The sequence below is a fragment of the Musca domestica genome, unplaced genomic scaffold (genome assembly GCF_030504385.1).
Source record: "Musca domestica strain aabys unplaced genomic scaffold, Musca_domestica.polishedcontigs.V.1.1 31, whole genome shotgun sequence".
Lineage (NCBI taxonomy): Eukaryota > Metazoa > Arthropoda > Insecta > Diptera > Muscidae > Musca > Musca domestica.
Window position 1 is genome coordinate 1607898 of NW_026712309.1, and position 13897 is coordinate 1621794.

The 13897-nt window shown below is 35.4% G+C and overlaps 1 protein-coding gene across 4 annotated transcripts in view; it reads right to left on the reverse strand.

Moving 5' to 3' along the window:
* The window catches only part of LOC101899502 (RNA-binding protein fusilli), a 123160-nt gene that overhangs the window by 21750 nt on the left and 87513 nt on the right, over nucleotides 1–13897 (reverse strand). For all 4 annotated transcript variants that reach the window (XM_005191417.4, XM_020039590.2, XM_011297555.3 and 1 more), the window contains exons 4-7: nucleotides 8127–8403; nucleotides 7965–8054; nucleotides 7747–7801; nucleotides 1563–1673 (exon numbers count right to left, since the gene is read on the reverse strand). In XM_005191417.4, the coding sequence (XP_005191474.2) occupies nucleotides 1563–1673; nucleotides 7747–7801; nucleotides 7965–8054; nucleotides 8127–8403 (533 nt within the window). The remainder of the gene's footprint in view (nucleotides 1–1562; nucleotides 1674–7746; nucleotides 7802–7964; nucleotides 8055–8126; nucleotides 8404–13897) is intronic.

The window sequence follows — 13897 nt, forward strand, 5'->3', positions numbered from 1 at the left end:
TCTAAGTCGATTTAGCGATGTCTGTCTGTCTGCCCGTCTGTCTGTTGTAATCACGCTATCTTTCGAATGAATTGAGATAGTTGGCTAAAATGTTGCACACATGTTTATTTTTACAGTAGGCCGGTTAAGTTCGTAAATGGGCCATGTAGGTCCACGATTTCATATAGCCCCCATATAACTGTACCTCCTGATATTCGGTATTTTGATTATTTTAGCGACATTATTCACCTAAATTGTTTCAAATTTGGTATTTAAAGTTCGAAATGGATACTACGATGGATTGTTGCAAATTTGGTATTTAAAGTTCGTTATGGGAACTACAGTCTGTGACAGAAAATTGTCTATGCAGGTCCAGGTCTTCGCACAGCTCCGTATAACGGTATCTCCCTATATACGATATTTTGATGATTTTAGCTACATTATTCACCGTTTTTTTTTGAAGTTTCGAATTTAAATATGGTAATGGCTTATGACAAACAATGCCTATGTAGGTCCACGTCGTATAGTCCAATATATAACGGCTATATTTGGTATTTTTAAAATTTTAACAGAATTTTTTAAGGATTTAATTTTTTGAAAATTTCCAAACTCGTTCCAAATAATGGAGGGTATTTAAAGTTCGGGCCGACCGAACTTAGTGCTTTTTTACTTGTTTCTTTCCAATTATGTCGAGTAAAATAATTCCCTTGTTGGACGCCAAGTTAAGTTCTTTGCTCCATTCGAAATTTTAAATCTAAATATCCTCCAAGATTTCACTAATGACTTGATACTCCAAGTACCTTTCTAATAACCAATCACAAAACAATCAATGCAATTCATCTCAATTACACCACCGAAATCGGAAATCTAAAAAAACCAAGAAAATCAGATTTCTATGCCGATACCAGTGCTGCTGATAAGGTGTCGACTCTAGCCGATGAATGAAAACTGTTCTAATAAAGTCACTTTTTAGAGAGCGAGCTCAAATTTACAACAAACACGTATCATTCGCTTTTCTAATAGACCATGGCATAACGAATGTTCGAATCTAATGTAAAAATCAAAATCGTTTTATCAGTGCGTAATGCGACCCGTGGTGGACTTTTTCGTTGTTTTGGTCATTGCTATTGTTTCAAGGAAAAATAAACACCGAACGGCTGAGAGAGAAAGAAAGAGAGCGGGAGTACACAAAGCTGTGGCGCTACAACGTGAGTAAGGCAAACAAACAAATGCATTCGTTGTTGTTTGAAAACCCAAAATCAATTTTCTTTGGCGATCAGTTTCTGCAGCAGCAGAGACTGCATCCGCAGCCTTTCCATTATCATACAAAATGTAAATTCTACAGTTATACCTAGCGTAGAATACAGTAAATATGTATGGGTAAAAACATGCATCCGTACATATTTACATGAAGAAGTAATGTAAATGAAATGTCAGTCTGATCGTTCGGATTATCAGTGTTTCAACTGAAAAATCTGAATAATTTTTTTTATTATATATCAATCATGCAAAAATTTCATTCGATTTTGTTTTGCAACATCATTCGAATTAATTTGAAAATTTCTTTTGTTGTTGTTACTTACTTGGCAACGTTGAGACCACGAAAGAATTTTGCTATATCCTGATCACTGCTCTGCCAGGGTAAGCCACGAGCTCTTACAATACAATTGCCATCGATTTCATCGTCAATTGAGCTGTAACGAAAAAAATGGGAGGAAAAACAAAGAAAATTAAAATCGGTATTGGTTTTCTATAATTCAATAAAGCTATTCGAATCAAAATATTTTCTATAAAAATAAATGACAGAGATCAAACTTTCATGACCTTTGCTTATAATTTGACATAATATATATTATAATCATTTCAATTTATTTCAATTAATTAATTTGTTGGACTAGAAACAAAAGACCCACACGTGGAAACAGAAAAAAGGGCAGGTCCGAGATTTAATAATTTTAAAAAAAAATCTGGAAATTTGTAGAACCGAAGTTAATTGAAAGTTAAGTGCATCCATGGAATATGTAACATAAATATATAATAAGTAGGAACATATATACAGGGTGAGATAAAAAAAACTGCAACAAAGTCAAAAGCACAATTCTTACTTTTTTTTAAATTTTATTGAATGAAAGCAAAAAATGTCGGAAATAGCATCAAATTTTGGAATAAGTTTAGATTTATTCGAATTGGTCAACTTTGGCACTAATTATGACCTTCAAACGGCCAATGAAACGTCACACGCTGCCCGAATGTTGCTCAACGGTATTTTGGCCCATTTCCGGCGAAGCGCTTGCTTTAGGTGATCGCCATTTTGGTATTTATTAGTGCCAACCTTGCTTTCCAAAATACTCCAGACACAATAGTCCAACGGATTGGTATCCGCAGATTTTGGTGGCCATTGAGCGCTGGAAATGAAGCGAGGAACCTCATTTTGTAACCATTCTTGGGTAGCCATGGTGCTGAGTCCTGTTGGAATGTTCAAGATCTGCGGCCAAAATGTTTGCGTGCCCAAGGCTTTGATACACCCTCCAGAATATTTTCGCGATAATATTCGGCATTTATTCCGATACCACGGTCGATTAATACGGGCGGAGAGCGACCATCGGACCATCGAAAGGTAGGCCCATGAAGACAATTTTCTATCAGAGAAGAAAATACCTATTGTCAACACCAAGTACCAACTTTGAAGTAATTTCGTTTAACAAAATACCGATTATAGAGAAGTTCCGTTATACGAGAGCTATACGAAGACGTGAACCTGTTTTGGCAATTTTTCTGTCGTAGAAGGTAGTAACTACAATAGATAGCTAATATGAAACAATTTCAGTGAAAATTTTGACACAAATGTTCATAATACCGAACATATGGAGGAAAAATCACATGGGGTTTATACTAAAACTATATATATCTCTACAAGGATATTTTCTACATATTCGGAACAAACTGTTTAATTTACTGCAAGTTTGCTTTAAAACTGTCACTAAAAAAAAAACAAAACAAACCTGAATTCTGCTGGCACAGTTATATGGGATCTATACCAATCTGTAAACATATATAGATTGATTTTCAATACCAATAATTCTGGGGACCTAATATGCATGAAATTTTGTCCAAGTACTTCATGTTTTTCCACAGATGGACAGACAGGCATGGAATCTAAAATGATTATCCCGATTACCTTTCATATGACTAAGTTCTGAGACGTTTGTCATTCTGTTGATGCAAACTAAACAAAACAATGAAATAAATATATTATAATCTTAATCTTATCTGCTGAGAAAATTCCAAGCTAAATAGTTGTGCCTATATTCATATAAAAAGATGAAGAAATTTATACTAGACAGCTTACAGAATCGGCACACGAAGATCACAAATAGTGAAAATAAATAAATAGTGGAATGATATAAAATGTAAAAATCCTGTTAACTTCACAATATTCTAGTATTGTTCCATATTTTTTCTTTAAATAAATAATTTGAAATAGTTTCAAATTATTATTACTTTTAATTATTTTTGTTTTTGGTAAATTCTCCTTTAAGCAGGGCTCAAATGGCCCAATAAAGAAAATATTTTTTCAAAATAAACAATAAAAGAAAATATCCAAACAAACCCACACTCACTTCTGCAAATTCCCATTAACTGGCAAAAAAGCTGCACACGAAACAAATTTTTGCTTTGTAAGCTCGATTTGTGGCTGCAATTTTATTGTTTAAAAATGTTTTGTTTTAATTTTATGTGATTGTTGCATTTTTGTTTCTGCTGCTTTCTGCAACGATGTCGTATTCTTAACAAGAATTCAAAATGAATTCCGACATTGTGTCACAAACATTTAGTAAAATTATTTATTTATTTTTTATTATTACTGTTGTTGCTTTGCTGTTGCTTATTTTTAATGGTTGGTGGAAGATATTTTGTTGTTGATTTTTTTTGGTTTGTCTTAGCAGCGTATCCGATAACAAATAATCTGTTTTGGATTGATTATTAACGTGTTGTCGTTGTTATGGTTTTGTGTTCGAATTTTAATTAATTTTTCATGAGCTCTCGAAAATGGAATCTTTAAATCTTCCTCCAAAAATACTACGAACAAATCAAATCTATATCGTCTAGCACCGTTTAAATAAAAATTGCTACTGCCATACCAAGAAGTCATGTTTAAACAGAGAACCAAAATTTTAAATCAATACTGAATTATGGCTCCCTCACAACAATTTGTTCGAATTTCGAAATTCTAGTTCGAGTGGAAATGCTCAACGAGGCAAGAAAATCATACTATACGATTTGTCTTAAGGTGTTTGGTGTGCTCTTTCTCTCTTGCTCTCTTTCAGACACTCTTTGGATTTTCTCTTCAACGTTTTATGAGTATCCGTATCCCTTGGCTGTGAATTGTTTTGAGTGATCTTTAAGTGTCAAATTATTTCAGTTTTATTGTTGTTGTTGCTATTTTCTTTTTTTTTTTTGTTTTTTTTTTTGGGATTATTTGTAGTTCACTGATTTGTTTACATTTTCTGTTTCCAGCGTGATAATGATCGCTTAAAACACACACAAGTGGTTTGTTCGGGGATTTGACTTAGTTTCTAGCGTCCATCTCAGCGGAAAGGGAGACACAGCCAGTCAGTCGGTCACTTCTCCACATGCTACAGCAGAAGGAACTGAAACATGCAGCACACACAAACACATGGAAGACTAGTTGTTGTTGGCTACTTTAACCTCTGGCGTAAGTAGATATCACTTTAGTTCTGAAGATAATCTTGTTGGAAGATACATTTAGAACTGAAGTGTCATTCTTATCAGGTGTCAGTTGTTGGTGTCACGATATTTTTGTGATAAATATTTTTTATGGCATGGCTCATAAATTATAAGACACTGGAGAAATTTTTATTTTGCGGGGTGAAATGTTGGTTTTTGAGTGAATTTTGAGAGAGGGAATAGAAATGTGTTTTAGAAGGGATAATAAATAATTTTTTATGAAATTCTTACCAAGCAAAATAATTTCTAATTCAAATATACAGTTAAACAAATGAGTACAGAGAAATCGGTCTATTGTAGAGAGGCAGAGTCAAACTAACCCATTGGTCTTTCAATGATGTTTCTGTAAGTAATACCAGAAGAAGTGGAGCAATATAGACCATGGGAATATAATAATACCAATTTCTGGACAGAAATATTTGAAAATTATTTCAATTGAACAGTGTTGGATTGTTTCTTCGGGATACCGTAGAATTTTGTTTTTGCAAAATGGTCAGGCTTTATCCCTTTATTGTTGTTGTTTTTTAATAAAACCAACGTTTGTTTATTAGTGGAGAACGATGGTAATGTTTACCAGGGGGTGAGGCAGGGAATATCTAGGTTTCGGAAAGAGCCACCAATCCTCATCAGTTCCCTTGTTTTTGTCTGGGATATTCTCCCCAGAAGATATTTTAAAAATAACTTCTATGACAGAAACATTTTTTACCCATGTGACGAGATCGTAAGCTCAATAGAAGAGGAACCAAAGAATTAAATAAAACTAAAATTCTTTTGGAAAGTCTTCTAAATCTTACAAACGCACTTATAAACATTTACAGAATATCCCAGACAAAAAACAAGGGAACTGATGAGGATGAGGCACTTGGGGGTGGATGAGATATTTGGCTTCAAAAAAAAAAGTATCAATGTGTCCTATAATTGTATGAAAAGTACAAAATAGTACTAATTTCTGTATTGTGTGAAATGTAGGGCTGGAATCCTCAAATTTAATATAGATGTCGCTGTTGGTGTCTGTGGTAAAAGTATGGAGGTAGTTTTGGAAATGTGTACCATAATTGTACAAAAAGTACTTAATAGTACTAAATGTGGTATTGGGCGAAGGAATGGAGCTGGAATCCTGAATTCTGATATAGATGTCACTGTTTGTATCTGGTGGTGGTTTTGCAAACGCATACCATAATTGTTCGAAGAGCACTAAATTTTGAATCACTGTTGGTGCCTAGCATGGAGAGATGAAAATTGTTTACGTTTTTGATAAAATGTTAAATGTTATTGGGTAAAGGGATGGATCTGAAATTCCGAAATTCGATATTGAGGTCACTGTTAATTTCTAGGGTTTGCACATTGAATGTCTGTAAATTTAGTACGATATATGAAGTTTTGGTTAACATTTTTTTGTCAAATTGATCAAGTCGTGCATTGAAAAGGCCTGAAACGAACTGTTGGAACGAATCTAAAATATTAATCTAAATCTAAAATATTAACTTGTTAGTCTCACATAAAACGAATTGAATTCCCGACAAAGTCCAAATTTGACCCGTTATGGAAGGAATAGTCCATCATTGTCCATCTTCACAACAAATCTTGAGATGATAGAAGTATTCGGATGTGCCGAGTTTGAAAGTAATCAGATGCTCATTTGGGATTTAAAGACGATCGAACCCTCATTTCACATTTTATAAGGGTTATAATGTTTAGACATTTTGCCGCTTTGTAGGGGAGGTAATTGTTGGAGTGGATCATTATTGTCCATTTTAGCACCTGACCTAGGACTGGCAAAAATATTGGAATGTACAAAGTTTGCACAAAATCGAATGATCCTTTCTCTTCCTATGAAGTAAATTATTTTCTTTAAAAATGTTTCCGTTTTGTGGTGAGGTATCATCCGCCCATCTCCGAATTTTATCTAAGTTTGACCATAATATTACGATAAAACAAAACCAAATTGGAAACTCCTTCGAGATTTATCGGGTGCACCAGCCAGACAGGCAGACGGACGGACGCACGGACATTTCTATATCGACTCCAAATATCCTGAAACGGATTTATCCAAAGAGATCTTGGGTCTAAAACCGTTATTTCGATGAGGCACGTTTTGGCCGTATCAAATGATATGTAACCTCTGTACCCAATATGACTAAGGGTATAAAAAGATGTAATATAAAACCAAGGAGTACCCGATATAGACCAAACTTAACATGTGAAAATATAAATGTCGTACAAGAATGGATAATTCCTTCTTATTTAGGTCTAGATCTTGATTTTTATTAATAAGAACCTCCTTAAAATGGGGAATTTCTTCAAAATTTTTGGTCTCAAAATTTTGGTAGAGTATCAGAACATGGATAATATTGCCCACATGTTTCTCGTATATTAATTTTTAGGAGAAATGATTGAATATTGATCGGATTATTTCATAATAAAGGTATATCAAAGTCTAAAGTAATCTACCCCGGAAATCTGTGGATGACAGGAAATATTCATAAATTAAGCCCGAAAACATAATATTGAACTGTCATACTAAAACCATAATAATTGTAATGCTATATGGATAAATAAATATATTAAGCTATTCAGGCCCTCTTTCAAAATTAAAATCCTCCACATGTCGCCTGCTTATCAAAAAAATCGATTTTTAACCATTACTTAACAAAATCGTTTTCACGCCTAAAAGTATGCCCAACAGTTTGTTGCTCTCATACAACTTTTTTCCCTTGATTCCAAAGATAGCGCCAGTAACAATGTTTGCTGCCATATCAAGGATATAGTTTCACATATTTAATCCTCGTAGCATAAATTGTGAACCTCAATTAAATGTTACCTGGGCGCTTTTATCAACCGATTTTTCAAACTATTATAAAATTGCACATATCTTCAATCGATAATTATTTATTGTTTAATAATTTTTCTCACTTGTAACAAACAATTCTTAGAATCTACCCATTTAATAAGACAACTTATAATTTTTTAATTTATCACATAAATTCTTCTTAAATTACAGATAATTTTTTTATGACTTACCAAATTCCAGGTTCTAAAATTAAACTAACAGTTTCGCTGGCTGTAAATTTATGACCTGAAATTGTTTCAAAAACAAATAAATATTTATTATCGACAAATATTAAAAACGAATTAAAAAACAGCAGTAGCAGTAATAACAACAAACAAACTTGCATTACATGCAATAAAACAATTAACACAATCTTAGAAGAAGAAAAACAAAAACGAATCAAAATTACCTGATCTGAGTAGATGTTGAATAACTGTGACCATATCACGAGATTCACGAATATAAAAATCCGTTTCTTCGACCGATGTCAGGCTTAGGTCTAAAAGAAGAAAAAAAAAAACAAATTGTTGAATAAAAAGTTCTTTAATTATATTTCCAAAGGTCTTCCTACCGCTCATTATTTCACCAATGCTTTGCACCATTGGCACCACCGGCATTTGCAGCATTTTCTTTACATCCTTCACCGGCACCAGGGCCCGCGATAAATCACCCGACTTGTAGTTGTTGTATTCCTTGCGCAAATCACTGAATTTGTTGTAGTACGAAGGCAATTCAATATCCTTGACACAGGCCTCACGATGCAAACACTGACGCAGGGGCAATTGTCCGTCGGTAATGATTTTAAAATCCGTATCGAACAAGGATAGCGAACGTAGATATTCATCGAACTGTAAAGAGCATAAAAATTAAAATATTAGCAAATATTGTTCAAGTATTTTAAAACTGGTTTCAATATTTTTATTTATTTAGTAAAATGAGGGGATTTTTCTTTCTTTCTTTCTTTAACCCTTTCAGTGTTTTTGTCAAATATATTTGACATTTAAAAGTACTCTCTTTCTTTGCCATTTTTTGTTTTTCTTACGAACCGTTATTTTTGATATTTTTTAATAACAGACACGTTCGCTATTTAAAAATATTGCAGTTCTATTCTATTAGTTTCGTTTTCGAATTTCTGAGCACATTTTAGTAAATTAGTACCGAATTTCAGATTTTTATCTCGACAAAAATTTTCATTGACACTGAAAGGGTTAAAAACTGCGTTTGATTTAGGCTGTTAAAATTTCTGTTATTCAACCAATAGAAATCGTTGTGATTTTCAAGTTTTTTTATTACCAAGGCAGTCGTTATAAATTGGGGTCGGGTAGAGAGTCAGACCTTTGTGTTCTCCCAATTTTGTTTCTCTCTGATAACATTGTAATTCTATGGCTCTGATAGGCCTGATTGGATCTGTTACAGATTACCAGGAAATAAACCTTCCACATGGCCAGCAGGGTCTTCTGAGAGATGACGAAAAGGGTCTCTAAAGTGATGGACAGAATTTAGTGCACAAAGAGAGCCTTTATGGTCAAACTAAATAGGGTATTTAAAGCGGACAAGAGAGGAGTCTTCATAGGCGGCTAGAAGGCCGACGAAAAGACAGAAGATAGAGAATAGATTATATATCAGAAGGATTATATACCAAAAGGAATCCTTATTAGAGGAGTTGAATAAAATTGAACAGGGGAGTGTGATCTGAGTTTTTAATGACGATCGGAAAAGAGCCGAATTAAGCCTTAATAATCAGGAGGAGCTAGATGGAGCCTTTATCGATAAGAAGTATGAATTTTTAAAAAGACCAAAATTGAGTCTTTTTTTGACGACTTTATGAAGAAATGATTCTCTTATAGAAAAGTAGAGGACACCTCACAGAAAATTCTGATTCTAATAGAATACCGTGAGTCTTTCTTCAGGAATATCCTGAGGGCTTCACATTGAGAGCGTGAGGTCTTCTCGATGTAACTGCTTATTTCCGTAGATGGGCTTCACGCTTTTAATACCAGTCTACGAACTCTTTTCAGAGAAGAGCCTGAGGTCTTCTCATAGATGACCCTGAGGTCTTCTCATAGATAACCCTGAGATCTTCTCATAGATAACCCTGAGGTCTTCTCAAAGAAGACCCTGAGGCCTTCTCACAGAAGATCCTGAGGTCTTTTCATAGAAGACCCTGAGGTTTTTCATAGAAGAACCTCAGGACTTCCCATAGAGGACTTTAAGGTCTTCTCATAGCAGACCCTCAGGAATTTTCATAGAAGGACTTTAAGGTCTTCTCATAGCAGAAGCTCAGGTCATCTCATAGAAGACCCTGAGGTCATCTCATAGAAGACCCTGAGGTCTTCTCATAGAAGACCCTCAGAACTTCTCATAGAAGACCCTCAGGACTTCTCATAGAGGACTTTAAGGTTTTGTCATGGCAGAACCTGAGGTCCTCTCCTAGACTTTGAAGTTTTCACATGGAAGACTTCTCATAGAAAACTTTAAAGCCTTCTTATAGAAGACTTTAAGGTCTTCTCATAGAAGACTTTAAGGTCTTCTAATAGAAGACTTTAAGGTCTTCTAATAGAAGACTTTAAGGTCTTCTTAAGGGAAGACTTTAAATATTGCTGTGTAATATAGTTTCATAAAGCGGATTTATAATGCAGATTCCATCTCTGCTCCCATCATACCTCTTCATAATTCGTATTCATAAATACCAAACCGACATGTTATTAGCAAACTGATATTATCTCAAATATTTTCAGCTACATCAAATCACTCAACAGCGATTACTGATTAATTTGTTTACACCTCAAGATGATATTAAATATGTTAAACTCAAAAACAATTTCAAATATGCAATGCAAAAACAAAAACGTACGGCGTTTAATTCCATGTGCGAAGACAGACGCCAATCGTCTAATGCTCATCATGCCTCTGACTAGAATTTCAAAGGCGGCTAAATGAAGCACAAAACCGAATGCTGCAACAACCTTGGCATCATAATTCCATAATGGTTTAGATAAAATCGTAAGCCCACAAATCGAGTGGAGAGCATAAGTGTCTAGGGATGAATAAGTGCTTACCAGCACTCAATGCATAAAAGCATTAATGCAATGCAATTTATGAAAAGTAGGTTTCCTACGTTATAAAGTATCTGTGTTAACGGATACCAAAACAAATCTGTTGATCCATCCTCCCCTTGACTAAAACAAATCTCCAATCAATTAGAAACATTTGTATTTTTTTGTATTTTCGCTTACGAGTATTTGCCAAGATGTTATTTCCCTTGTTGCCAGTTTGCAATAAATTTAGGTAAAGATTTATTTAATCACTTTGCCCAACAAAACAAAGAAAACTTTAGAAAAAAGATGCCTAGCTCTGCAAACAAATAAAAATGTACTTTATTTGTCCGTTTGCAAAGCTGTTTTTTAATTTGTTGACATTTTAAGTGCACTTGCTACGCTTGCGCATCGTTTGAAAGCGTGCACTTATTGTAGGCTTAACATGAAAGGGAAATTAGAAAAAATACAATTTTAAAGTGTTCGTAGAAAATCAAATATGTATAGACAGCTATACGAACATTTTGATGTTATCTCAAGTTATAAGCCAAAAATATGGCTCAAAAACATGAAAATCCCCCTAAAAGACAATCTATCGTTAGGTCTATTAAAAATCGAACACCGTGCCAAATTTAGAACATTAATATATATATTTATAAAATCTTCCTCATATTTTCCATGTTCTCTTCTACTGGCAATTGTTACACTGTGTTATGAATTTGAATTACTGGAAATGTCCAGCAAAGCAACCCCCTCTTTCGCATTTTTATTTTTCATTTTGGAATTAAGATTCCTGTGTATTTTAGGTACATATTGACGTCCACACAACAAGAACTTGAAATGCCACCAATTGGCTAAATTAAATGGAAAATGTGACTATAATATAAGAAATACCTGAAATCATCACCTACCCATATAAAAGATCTATACCAAAAAGTGGACTAAAATGACCCATTTATTCTCTATTAAATTTCAATACGCAGTTCACAATATTTGGGTCTCTTTGAATATGGTCTTAAAAAGTTTGGCCTCTCTGGAATTTCACCTACAAAGCGGATTTTATTAAATCCACTTGGAATTTTCCATAACCCTGACTGGCTATTAGAGTGTAAAATTATAAGAAAATTTACGGCGAATTCGGACACAGTGGTGCTGGATAGCCAATTATGCTTATTTAGGTACCCATTACACTGTGGTTTTTGATATACCCAGAATTTTCAAAAGTTTGAAAAAAAAAAAACGTCAACAGATTTTAATTAATTTTGGGTTCCGAATACAATATATACCTATTCGGGAAGATGTTACACATTTATAGCGCAATTAACATGAAATCGCTTAAAAAAATAAAAATGGCAGTTGTATCTAAATCGGAACCGCTTAACACCAGTATAGTTCAATCCCAGAGCAGCGGGTTCTACGATACCGGTTTTACTCGAAACAACAACATCCCCATTTCGGCCAAGGGCTGTCACCCCAATGAATACATGTCCATGTTTGTTTATTTTTCTGCTGATAAAAATTTTTTTACCGTGCCGGAATCGAAGAAAACTCCGGACTTTGGTTCTGTTCGGTTTGTCAGAACGTAATTCACCACAGATCTGTTTCAGTGCGATGCAATGGATGCAGAGAATGGGTGTACTTCAGAAAATTTTCCGGATTATGTTGGTAACGCGACTACTGCGGAAGAGATTATTCTGCAACGTGCTACAGCAACGTAGTGCCCAGCGAGTCCACATCTCCGTCCTCCTCTTCTGAGTCTTCGTCGGAGTATAGAACTTCACTGCAGTCTTCGAACAGCTACCTATACCGCAGCATCTTATGTCACATGTTGCTGTTCCGACTCCGGATTGTGCATCTTTCTTGCAATTTAATTGCAACGGGCTCTGAGACAAAATGGAGGAGGAATATTTTGATTGCAGCGGTGGAGGAAAGCAAGCTCAATAAAAATTGCAGCCTAAAACATTGTTATGGTTGCAACGTACTGAGGAAGAATCGAACCAGAAGTAGAGGTGGGAGATTAGCGTTCCTGAATTCAGAGAGTTCACCAACCATCGCTACATAGTACTGTTCAACCATTCTGATGCTCGGGCAGGAAAATTGATATCCCGAGACATCATTAGACATGCAGCCACTCGCTATATACCTGTCGAGGTCGAGGAATACCCAAAATAACACACAAATTTTCCAGCAGAGGCAGCGGGACCAACAAATGAGCGTGAGGGTCTCCATCGCTCTAACCCTAAAGATCCCAGAATCAGTGAATTAAAGGTGAAAGTCAATCGGTTGGTTCAGGAGAAAAAGAAGAAAATGTGGCTAGACCATCTGAAGTTTTGCAACATTGAAACTGATATGAGTAAGCTATGGGTGACGGTTAAATCGCTACCGAACCCTAAGAAAAAGGGTGAAAGAATCTCAGTCATTTTTTTTTTTTTTGATACAGTCAGAGATTAGAGAATGTAGAGAGAACTACCCTCCGACCAAGTTTGAAACGTTAGATAATCAACTAAATGTGTGGGCGCCAGTCGCAGGTAGAATTCCTAAACAAGAAATCCGAAATAGAGAGTTCCCCAAGGTGGGGTGATATCTGCGGAACTGTTCAACCTCTCCAAGGTGGGGTGATATCTGCGGAATTCCTCACCCTCCAGTGATCCTTACGTATGCAGATGATTGTATCGAGGGGGTGTTCATGAGGAGCTTGCCGCCTACTCCCACTCGAGGAATATGAAAATATCCTCCACTAAATCAGCGGTCACACTCTTTACATAGTCTCTAGAGAACAGAGCTAAAAGTTCACGTCGAGGGAAATATATTAAAAATCACGAGCGATATCAAGATCCTAGGGGTGCGAACATGGAAACCTTGTCAGCTATGCGGCCATGTGAGGTCTGCTACGCAGTGGAAGAATATTCAGACCTGTCAGAATGCTGTCTTGTGAATTGCAACTGGGTGCCTCCTCATGACACCAGTGGACCATCTACATGAGTCCCGTGCATCAGCATTACCATATGCTTTCGTTGCAGTACCTGCTTGGGTTTTATCTTGAGAGTCATTCAAACCATCATATGTATGTATGATATGGCTTGTCAGGAAGGACATTCATGATCTAGAGAGGGAGGTCTTACGTTACAAGAGAGCATCTAGATCAAGAAGTCCATCAGGCAGGTCTGAGAGGTTTTCATACGAAAGGAGTCATAGATGCCATCAACAATAGTACCATAAATGCCGTTCTCGGAGTCCAGACAAACCAGGGTAGTTTTGGGGCAATTGCATTCAGGATGGTGCAGTCAGTCGCCTCAATTCGTATTGG